The 12,018-nt window shown below is 38.6% G+C and overlaps 1 protein-coding gene across 6 annotated transcripts in view; it reads left to right on the forward strand.

Annotated features, from left to right (window-relative positions):
- The window catches only part of anks1b (ankyrin repeat and sterile alpha motif domain containing 1B), a 156,209-nt gene that overhangs the window by 135,186 nt on the left and 9,005 nt on the right, over window positions 1–12,018 (forward strand). For 4 of the 6 annotated variants that reach the window (XM_058407810.1, XM_058407812.1, XM_058407814.1 and 1 more), the window contains 6 exons: window positions 4,035–4,142; window positions 5,031–5,216; window positions 6,192–6,317; window positions 9,069–9,140; window positions 11,049–11,135; window positions 11,271–11,408. In XM_058407810.1, the coding sequence (XP_058263793.1) occupies window positions 4,035–4,142; window positions 5,031–5,216; window positions 6,192–6,317; window positions 9,069–9,140; window positions 11,049–11,135; window positions 11,271–11,408 (717 nt within the window). Of the gene's footprint in view, window positions 1–4,034; window positions 4,143–5,030; window positions 5,217–6,191; window positions 6,318–9,068; window positions 9,141–10,310; window positions 11,021–11,048; window positions 11,136–11,270; window positions 11,409–12,018 lie in introns of those variants that run through there. The other 2 variants (XM_058407811.1, XM_058407813.1) reach the window with 2 other exon arrangements.

Genomic DNA, 12,018 nt, shown 5'->3' on the forward strand with positions numbered 1-12,018 from the left:
GTGAATGAGTGAGTTAGTGAATGAGTGAGTTAGTGAGTGAGTGAGTAATTGAGTGAGTGAGTGAGTGAGTGAGTGAGTGAATGAATCAATGAATGAGTGAGTGAGCAAATGAGTGAGTGAGTGAGCAAATGAATGAATGAGTGAGTTAGTGAATGAGTGAGTGAGTGAGCAAATGAGTGAGTGAGTGAGTGAGCAAATGAATGAGTGAGTGAATGAGTGAGTTAGTGAGTGAGTGAGTGAGTGAGTTAGTGAGTGAGTGAGTGAATGAATGAGTTAGTGAGTGAGTGAGTTAGTGAGTGAGTAATTGAGTGAGTGAGTGAATGAGTGAGTTAATGAGTGAGTGAATGAGTAATTGAATGAGTGAGTGAGTGAATGAATGAGTGAGTTAGTGAGTGAGTTAGTGAATGAGTGAGTGAGTGATTTAGTGAGTGAGTAATTGAGTGAGTGAGTGAATGAATGAATGAGTGAGTTAGTGAGTGAGTGAGTGAGTGCGTGAGTGAGTGAGTGAGTGAGTAATTGAGTGAGTGAGTGAGTGAGTGAATGCGTGAGTGAGTGAGTGAGTAATTGAGTTAGTGAGTGAGTGAGTAATTGAGTTAGTGAGTTAGTGAGTGAGTTAGTGAGTGAGTAATTGAGTGAGTGAGTGAATGAGTGAGTTAATGAGTGAGTGAATGAGTAATTGAGTGAGGGAGTGAGGGAGTGAATGAATGAGTGAGTTAGTGAGTGAGTGAGTGAGTTAGTGAGTGAGTAATTGAGTGAGTGAGTGAGTAATTGAGTGAGTGAGTTAGTGAGTGAATGCGTGAGTGAGTGAATGAATGAGTGAGTTAATGAGTGAATGAGTGAGTTAGTGAGTGAGTAATTGATTGAGTAAGTGAGTGAATGAATGAGTGAGTGAATGAGTGAGTTAGTGAGTGAGTAATTGAGTGAGTAAGTGAGTGAATGAATGAGTGAGTGAATGAGTGAGTTAGTGAGTGAGTAATTGAGTGAGTTAGTGAGTGAATGAATGAATCAGTGAGTTATTGAGTGAGTGAGTTAGTGAGTGAGTGAGTTAGTGAATGAGTGAGTGAATGATATGGAGTAATATGGAGTAACAGTATGATATTGTGCATTCCATGAAGGAAAAGCATGTTGGAGAGAGATAATGAGACGAAAGAGAGAGGGATTTTGTGTTTGCTATGTCATTAAAGGTCCCATGCTCCACTGGTGCAGTGAACACAAACAAAGCTGCTTTCATATTTATCCCATCAGGCTTCAGCGTGTGAGATCAGCCAGGATTCAGTGAGCTGAGAGCTCTGTGTCCATTGCTTTGGTCTGCTTGGATATTCTATATGTAAATGTCAGTCTTTAATGGTCACTGACTAGTTTAAGCATAACTAACCCTGATTCACAAGTTTTACAAGTGACGATTCTGTACCTTAAGATCTTGTACACATATGTGTAAATAACGATGCACTGATTAAAATCATCTTTATCGAAATGTAAGATAATCCTCTTACATTCATTTCAAGTTGATTTAAAATATTCTCCTAGTTTCTCCACAGTTGAATACTTAGAAATGTGAGCATGTAAGATTGCTCTAACACTGTAATATTGATAAATTCATATATACAGATTATCAGATCTAACTTTTGTACTGGCCACACACACCGTATCTGCAGATGCTTTGATTTGCTTTCCTGATCTGCTTTGTCAGTTCATGTAACAGTTGAAGATCACAGTCACTTTCATTGTACACTGGATTTCTTTATCTAATCACATCTGCTCCTCTTCACTCTCTCACGTCTGTTGAGACTAAATTATCATCTAAAATCCAAACCCCCTGCAGTTACACTGCAGATAAAAAGCATCCACACCTTATCTCCAGTCTGCAGTGATTTAAAGACGGTGCTCTATACAATCACTTGCCTTTAAAACCAGCAAAAAATTGGGGGATTGAAAAATGATGGATGATCACGTTTTTGTCAACCACTAAACGCATGTAACATAAAGGCAAGGGAAAATGTATATGTCAGATATTAGTCAAGGTAATTCTAATATATCGCTTCATTAAATTAGATTGGATTCAGTTCAATTAAACTTCATTGTCCGAGTACAAAGCCAAACTAAAATAACACATGATCCAGCGCATTTAATGAGATAATAAATTGAGGTGCAGTTCATGGTTTTAATCCACTATTTTAAGTCGTCACTAGAAAAATGACTTTAGTTCAAGGACAAAATCACACAAAGCAGAGAGACACCTCTGGTTTTGCCAAACAATGACCCACATGTGCAATTCCCACTCAGATTCATGCCTGCAGTTATGTCTGAGGTCTGGTTATGGTGTAGGAGACTGCTGTGGGATTTTACTACTGCTGCGTTGTTCAATTCAAAACAGCTAGACTTAAAGTATTTCTTGTTTTCTGTGTTTTAGAGTTTATTTTGAGCACTGAATATTTATTGAGTCTAAATTACTCAGTGTTCAGTAGTTCAGTGGCAGTTCAGTGCTTGGAACTATTTGATCATCCTACAGCAGTGCCATAGTCAAATGAACTCAAATAATAACTGCAGCTTTCTTCAAAATGCTTTTCAGTAATTAAGGCGCCAGTTCCCAGTTTTATTTATAATACATGATGAGATGCTCCTGAGCAGAGAGAGAGAGAGAGAGAGAGAGAGAGAGAGATGAGGTTGTATTATTCCATCTATATGTGTTATAAAACATTAAGGGTTTATTACTGTTAGTCAGCTTGGCTATAGTGGTTGTTCAGTCACGCTACATCATTCACTCCTTCTCTTTTCTATTTGGTTTTATAGGGAAATTGCAACACCACAGTATAACAAAGTCATACTAAAAATTGTGTATTTCCAACTTTAGTGACAACAGTTTAGGGAAGAAGCCCATTCTGATGTGGTGGTCAGATGTGCACTAACATTTGACCATATAGTGAATGCTGTTAGATAAATGGTTCCTCAGTGTGGTACTTTGGATGTTTAACACTCAAAAGGTTTCTCTAAACCTTTGTTTGAGAGTGGAGGGATGTGTTCAGTGTGGTTTAACTATAAGCCATACTACCAGTCTTCCTGTAAAGGCTCTGTCTATAAAAAGAGAAGTGTGATCAATCCTGTATGAAAGAATGAATGAGTTAAGCATGTTGTCCATTAATATAAGAAAAGAGCTGGATGTTGATTCAACCATGTGTTAGTCTGGTGCATTTATGGCTCAATAATGTTGATTTTTGTAACTGAAAGCTAATGTATTTGAGTGTGTGTGTGTGTGTGTAGCAAAAATATTATAAATCAGTGCCCCAGCAGCAGTTTTAATCCCACAGCAGTCACCTACACCCTAATCAGACCTCCAAAGTAACTGCAAAATCTGCACTACTCAGTAAACTAAACTGAGTGGGAGATGCACATGTGGGTCAGTGTTTGGCAAAAGCAGAAGTGTCTCTCTGTTGTCCGTGATTCTGACCTTGAATACATTTTGTCGTTTTCACACACTTTGATGTTTATGTACACCTCACATAACGTGTGAATAGCGCATTGTGCAGCCTGGTACGCATTTGATTGGCTGATTTGGATATGAAAACAGATGTGTATTTTGTTGAAAACGACTACACATAGTTTGGATTGATGTATCACAGATTGCGTGTATAAGTCAGTGCTACATGACAGGTGTGCCAAGATGTAACAAGTTATTACATTAGCGCTAGTTCGAGCAGGACTGCTTTTACCAAGGTAGCTCCATGTTCAACCAATTAGAAAAGGTCATGTGCCAAAGCCAGACTTTCTGGAACTACAGACATAACCCAGTTCATACTGGATTAAAATCAAGGATCTTGAAGATGATCATTTATACAATCAGCTCTCCCCAGGTGAGAGTAAGAGTGAATAGTGCGTAAAAGAAATATAATGATAATATCAGTAGGAATAATCTCAGTACATCCATGTAAAAGTTTTTGTTCTTCTTCTTCTTTCTTCTTGTTCTTCTTCTTCTTCTTCTTTTCATGTGTTTGGCTTGGTCCTCTCCTAACCTGTTGCTTCTGTTTTTCTTTCCTCAGGTTCTTAAGATCGGCTTGATAGGTCACAGAAAAAGAATTCTCGCATCACTTGGAGACAGACTTCACGAAGACACTCCACAGAAACCTCCACGAGCGATTTCCCTCAGGGTCAGTATGGAGGAGAAGACAATGAACTATTTTATGAAATGTAGGAAATGTAGGAAATCAAGCATGTATGCACCCCCCCCTCTCTCTCTCTCTCGCTCTTTCTCTGTCTCTCTCTCTGGTTTTAGGACTCTTGGTATGTCTTTAGGGATGTTTCTCATTAATTCTCTCATCTGTGGATAAAAAATGTGCTAGGCCATTTCTCACTTTGACATTAATTACATATATAACAGAGAGTGCATGGTCTAAAAGTTGTCTCTGCGATCCTTAAGACACAGAATATCTTCACTCTACAAATGGAGCAGAGACAAAAATCCGTTTTCACTCTTACTTCCACATTTTGGATCATCTCATTGTACATTCAGTGCCAGCCATGCACTCCTTTACTGTGTTGGCGTTCAGGATGTTCCCCTCCTGATCATGTGGCTCTTTACCAGCTTCCTAAAGGGAGCACAAGGCTGCTCAGATTTTTAGCTGCAGAATATCTTGTGTATATATGTTTTCGATATTTACTCAGCATTCATTTTATGGATTTATTTTATAAATAAAGCCGGGATAGTGCATTTATTTCCTATTTACTTCCTACTGTGTATTGCTTGATGATTTGGTGCTGATCCTTCGTGAGTGATGAGTTGATGGTGCATCAAATAATAATCTTTGCTGGATAAATTACTTTGCAGTGTTAAACATCATGAGTTAAAGAAGGATCTGAATCCCACATACAGGAGCGAATCCCATGTAGCTGATTCTATCTTTCTATACCCATACAACATGATTTAATACAGATTTTATTTAAATCTGCATTTAATATGGCATTTATTTGAATAATGACACCATTTGATGTTGCTATTGATATTAATGCTAATCTCTGGTGTGTACGTATCTGTGCAGGAGCCCAGCGGGAATCACACTCCTCCACAGCTCTCTCCGTCTCTAAGTCAGGCTTATCCCAACGCCGGCTCGCTGGACGTACAGCACCTCATCATGCAGGCAGATGCCAGGCGCCGACGCAATGACAACTACTTTGAGGATGTTCCACGATCCAAACTGGAGAGGCAGATGGCACAAGTCAGTATGGTGAGTGTGTACATCCTTAGACGAGCGTTGCTGTGTGTAAGAGCGATTAATACAGCAATGGAGTGTGTAATAAAACTGTATGTGAATGTGGTCTGGTGTCAGGCTCTGGATTATGGATTAAGACTATAGTTGCTATGATGGCTTTAGCCTGCAGTTTTGCTCTCATGTCTCCATCAGTGAACAACTTCAACAAAACAGACTTTATTTTAAAACTGGAATGAATCTCCTGGTTATACAGTTGCACTTTTTAACACAGTTAGAGAATGGAAATGATTGATAATCGCACATTTTGGTGTCACCCAGATGAGGATGAGATTCTCTTTTGAATCTGGTTCCTCTCAGGGTTTCTTCCTCATATCGTCTCAGGGAGTTTTTCTTCACCACAGTTAGTGTGACCTGCTCATCAGTGATAGTTTTATCTATTTTCTTAATAAATGTAAATCTTGAGCTGATATATTTCTGAAATCTGCTAGGTAAATTGAAATGAAATGAAATAGCTGCTATATCTGTGATCTGACTTTTAACTACAAATCACAATTATCCTTTCTATATTAAGCCAAGAGTGTGTGTGTGTCTTTCTTTATTCTTGGAGAAAGCTTATCACTTCACTCACCTGTGTGTACGCCTTTCTGAATGCTTGTGTTTATTACGTCTTTAATCATCATGGTGCTGATAGAGAGCTTATCAGTGGATGCACTCGCTCTGGTTTGCATCAAGTGTATGGAGTCTATCTGTGTGTGTGTGTGTGTGTTTCAGTGTGATTACTTAACGTGAATGCTTTAAAGCATGTCTCTTGAGGCCAGCACTGTGTGTACTCACACCAAGGATAACAATAGAAACAAGACATAGCTATATATCTAAGGGCTAGAAAAGAAAAGAAAAGTAGTGCTAGAACATTTCATCTGCTGCTTAAATTTAAATGGTGACCCTGCTGTACTCTTGCTCTAACAACTGTCACCTGATTCTCTCTTACAGCAAGGGGAATGGTGCGAACCAATCACATTGCGACCTCCCAATGAGGCAACATCCTCCACTCCTGTACAGTACTGGCAGCACCATCCTGAGAAGCTCATATTCCAGTCCTGTGACTATGAGGCATATGTAAGCATGTTCGAGTGTGGTGTGTGTATGTTTTAATCCATGTATTGCAGTGTATTTGTGATTTGTCTCTTTAAGTATCACATGCAATGGCAAATTGATTATTTTAGATTCTTTTAGTATGTGCACTGTAGAGCCTCTAGACTGAATCTCTGTAATGATTGATTTCATTTTTTTAAAGGTCCAGGTACATGACTGAACAGTCGCTAATGTTTAATCTTCATTTACGGCTATAAAGGAGTCACAGCATTTAGCATTTGCAGCAAAGTGGTTACGTTTTCTTAACGCGGCAGTGTTTCATTTCATTTCACTTCTTTATCTAATTGTGTTTTCGTCATTAACTCTTGATGTAGGATGGATTTGGGTTGTCTTTCCATCTGTGATCTGATACAAGGAAGCGTCAGTAGGATTTATACAGATGCAGCATCGTAACCGGAACATGAACTATTCGATTTTGTCTGTGATCTGAAAAGTAAATGTTGCAGCAAGGTCAAATATTTTTTCCTGTCTGAAGTATATTTTAAGGGTATTTGAGGTATATAAATGAGTTACATGGAGGACTAGACTTGCTGGAGGCAGAGGCGTTGGTGTTATGTTCGACTTGGTTTTAGCAGACCATGTCATCACCTCACTAAACAGACCATAGTGGTTAATTAAGCTAATATAAACTCTTCTTAGTGAGCTGCCTTCAGATACAGAATTTCTGTAAATGTTCAGCACATTTATTGGTTCAGCTTTAAAAAGCCAGTCACTGAACTGCAGCCAGTTGTTTTTTAATAGGATGATTCCTTTGTGCATTTTTGAGTCGAACAGTAAATGAGTTGTGCTCATGTTTTAGCACGTTTGCATTCTCTTCTTCAAAAGAAAACATCCCTATGGTTTAATCAGCAGGTTCACCAAGCTTTCACCTGCCTACAGCTCACTTTAGGCCTAGGCGGAGTCACATATTTTACTGTAATAATGTATGTCGTCTGTAATCTCCTCTACTATCCACCAAAGACATCTACAGGAAATATTTAAATGATTAATTAATGCCTTTATTTATAAGAGATATATATTTAATATTGCCCAACTGACCAAAAGGTGTTTTAAGCGTGACCAACTCTTACCTCCATGTGCGAATGCCACACCTAGTATGTACCTTCAGCTAAATGAATCACAGTCTTTGTCATCTTCCTCTGCAAAGTTGAGACAGCTGCCTTTTGTGCAGTGATGCCGCCTCATAACACCTGCAGTTGTTTGTTTTCTCTGCAATTATGTCAATTTATTTGATGACAACCATCAAGCGTCTTTAATTATGTTTGAAGTCTAAATAGCATGCAAACGATTTTGGTATTAACTCCTTACTATGCATCCATATGGCCCTGTGTGTGTGTGTGTGTGTATGTGTATGTGTGTGTGTGTGTGTGTGTGCATACAGTACATTATGCATTTAATGTAATGCGTTTAATGATGTACAAATAGAGTGGACTATTTCTGAGAAGTAAGAGTGTGAGAGAGACATGAGAGAGGAAGAAAGAGAGTGGTTCTGTGGTGAATAACAGTATTTCTCTGTTCAATTAAAGTGGCGGCCTGTTTTTCAGCATCTCTCCATCCTGAAGTAATTTTAGCTAGAGGTTACATAAAGCTGCTCTGTTACCTAGCAACAGCCCTGCAAATCTGGTTGGTCTATTTGCCCACACAAGCAGCGATGCTGGAATTGTAGATCATGCCCATGTTAAACTCATGTAAATTTGACTGGCCTTGGGACAGGAGAATACAGTTTCTGATATGACACAGAATCATAGTGGTTTAAATAAACGATGAAGGAAGTGAGACGGATGAAGAGTTCAAAAAATGATCAGACAGAAAAGATAAATATTTCGAAACATTATCTCCTTTTCATTTGTCTTAATTAATGTTAGAATTGTGCCATTAACGAGTGCCTAAAGGACAGTAAAATCTGTGAGCCAATGAAGTGTGTGTGCGTGTGTGTGGGTCCAGACAGTAATTCATCTGGACAGCGTGTGTGACTGAGGGAAGCTACACCTCATGCTGGTAGCAGCCTACAGTGCCTCTGTAAACAGCATTTTAATCTAATCAGGGTTCATCTATCGATCTCAGTGGCACAAAGCCTGACAGCTGTGTTTCAGAGAGAGAGAGAGACAGGGAAAGAGAGAGAGAGAGAGACAGACAGATTATGTGTTGTTGAAAGATATATTTCTTTAAACAGTTGCGTTATTAAATCAGTTCCTCACAAAGCTTGCCCTTATCTCACACACCTGAGCTAAATCAAGGGCTGGTCAGTCTCACCACACACTTTATACTCCCTAATCCCTGAATCCTCTCTGCTTTTATCCTGCATGCACATATCAGTAAAATTTATTCAGACTCTCCTAAAATATTAAACGCAACAACTCTACAATTCTAACTATTAAAATGTTACTACTGAAACAACAATGGCAACTACTGTATTTTTTTTTTAAGAAATGATAAACAGGAAGCAGAAAAACCTCTGAACACTACCTGCAACTCTTCTGGAGGACAAATCCATTGTGTGTCAGTTCTTATTATTTTACAGAACTTTTGCTTAAGCTTGAATTCATTTCAAAGGATGTACAGTATGTTCAAGCAGGCACTAGAGTTTGCTTGGTGTTGTATGAATTTATGGCTGCAGGAGTAAACCTCAGCTTAGTCTCTACCAAACTGGATGTAGGACATTAAAACAAGGGCGTTGATAGACACTTCTTTTTCTTCTTGTTGTTTTTTTTTCAGTATCTGGGCTCCATGCTTGTAAAAGAGCTGAGAGGAACAGAGTCTACGCATGACGCCTGCGCAAAAATGAGGGTAAGGTTTGTGATCATATAGAAGGCACACAGCAAACAACAAAATAAACCTGGTCTGTGCTTATGAACAACATTCTGGCAGTGACTGACTCTCTACAGTGATTCTGATTTAGTGACTCTGACTTCATACAGTGATTCTGATTTAGTGACTCTGACTCTATACTATGATTCTGATTTAGTGAATCTGACTTCATACAGTGATTCTGATTTAGTGACTCTGACTCTATACTATGATTCTGATTTAGTGAATCTGACTTCATACAGTGATTCTGATTTAGTGACTCTGACTCTATACTGTGATTCTAATTTAGTGACTCTGACTCTATACTGTGATTCTGATTCAGTGACTCTGACTTCATACAGTGATTCTGATTCAGTGACTCTGAATCTATACTGTGATTCTAATTTAGTGACTCTGACTCTAATTTAGTGACTCTGACGCTATACTGTGATTCTAATTTAGTGACTCTGACGCTATACTGTGATTCTAATTTAGTGACTCTGACTCTATACTGTGATTCTGATTTAGTAACTCTGACTGTATACTGTGATTCTAATTTAGTGACTCTGACGCTATACTGTGATTCTGATTCAGTGACTCCGACTTCATACAGTGATTCAGATTCAGTGACTCTGACTCTATACTGTGATTCTAATTTAGTGACTCTGACTCTATACTGTGATTCTGATTCAGTGACTCTGACTTCATACAGTGATTCTGATTCAGTGACTCTGATTCTATTCTGTGATTCTGATTCAGTGATTCTGACTCCATACAGTGACTCTTATGTCTGCTGTGAACCATGCTGGCCTTTAACCTTGAACAAATGGCTCTTTTTCTTACTTTCTCTCACAGTGTGTCATGTAGTGGGTTTTGTGTTGCAGGAACATCTCATTCACATTCAATATCTCTCTTTTTTCTCTCTCTCTCTCATGCCCATCTGTCTAAATACATGCATGCATACCTTCATGTTTTATGAGCCTACAAATTCTTGCAGCATGATCTTTGCTCCCACTTATTCTCTCATTCTTTATCTGTCTCTCTGTTTCTTTTGCACTGTCTCACTCTGTTTCTCTCTATTTGCTCTCTTGTCTGTCTTTTTCCTTCTCTTTTGCTCTCTCTCTCTCTCTCTCTCTCTCTCTCTCTCTCTCGATCTCTGTTTTGAAGCAGATTTTGACAGGTCCAGGACAGTGTAAACATGCTGAGGCAAAGATAAATGCTGACCGAGAAAAAGGAAAAGAAAAAGAAGAATAATAAAGCACCAAATATATAAACTGTCAGAAGGCTTACATGGTGTTAAAAGAGGGAGGGAAAATTCATTCTGACCTGTTTAAGAAATTAGAGTCATGTACTCAGGAGATTTGATTTTATAAAGCATTCACTTTGTAAAGATAATATATTCAGGGGAATGTCTTTGGGGTTTGGTACATATTCTCTTGAACGAATGCATGTGGATTGGGTTGGCTTATTTTGCAGTGGAAATTGGGCCACTTCTTTTTTTTGGGGACATTTCTTCTGGTTGCGTGTATGTACAAGATATATACTAGATAGATCATAGATACTGAAACCTGCAGGATTTATAATGTGTAGGAGTTTTGGTGTTATAATGTGCTAGATTCGGGGTTGTAGGGGTACAAAATATATAGGGGTTATAATATGTTAGATTTTGAAATGTGGATATAGGGGTTGTATTTGTACTAGATATTGGGGGTGAATGGGGTATAGGGGTTGTAATGTATTAGATTATAGGGTGTATGGGGTATAGGGGTTGTAATATATTAAATTATGGGGTGTATGGGTTATAGGGGTTTTAATAATGTTTTAATGTTTAAATTTTGGGCTGTAGAAAAGTTTGGGGATTTTTGTCAGGGTCTATGATTTTCTCCTCTTGTCTCCTTGTCTTGCAAGAAGTCTGCGGAACAAATGAAGAAGGTCCCTACCATTGTTCTCTCAGTCTCTTACAAAGGAGTCAAGTTTATTGATGCAACAAATAAGGTGAACAGCAGCCTTTCAAGTACTCTTTCCTATTACATCCCTACAAATTCTAAAAACATATCAGACTCCATGTAGATTGTTACTCTCTCCCTCTCTCTCTCTCTCTCTCTCTCTCTCTCTTACTCTCCTGTTCAGAACATCATAGCTGAGCATGAGATTAGGAACATCTCTTGTGCAGCGCAGGATCCTGAGGATCTCTCCACATTTGCCTACATCACCAAAGACTTGAAGTCCAGTCACCACTACTGCCATGTGTTTACAGCTTTCGATGTGGTTAGTAACACACATTCCTTTAATGACAACATAATGGGGACATGATAAAGGGAAAAAATAAGGGACGTATCTTTTAAGCCCGGGAACTATCACCTCAGGTTTGTCTTGTTTTTCCCCATGAGTAAATTACAACATCATGGGTCATAACCTAATTTACACTGAAATTACACTGATTTGGGGGTGTAGGCAGTATTGTGTATTAGATTTGGGGGGTGTAGGGGGTATATGGGTTATAATGTTTTAGATTTGGGGGGTGTATAGGGTGTAACGGTGTAGGAATTATAATGTATTAGATTATGGGGTGTATGTGGTTGTAATGTATTAGATTACAGGGTGTATGGGGTATAGGGTTTGTAATGCATTTATAGTATGGGGTATATGGGGTTATAATGGTTATAATGTATTAGATTATAGAGTGTATGGGGTTGTAATGTATTAGATTATGGAGTGTATGGGGGTTGTAATGTATTAGATTATGGAGTGTATGGGGTATGGGGCGGCAATGTGTTAGATTATGGGGTGTATGGGGTACAGGGGTTGTAATGCGTTAGATTATGGGATGAATGGGGTGTATGGGGTATAGGGGTTGTAATGCGTTAGATTATGGGAT

This window comes from Hemibagrus wyckioides, linkage group LG14 (genome assembly GCF_019097595.1).
Source record: "Hemibagrus wyckioides isolate EC202008001 linkage group LG14, SWU_Hwy_1.0, whole genome shotgun sequence".
NCBI classification, from domain to species: Eukaryota; Metazoa; Chordata; class Actinopteri; order Siluriformes; family Bagridae; genus Hemibagrus; species Hemibagrus wyckioides.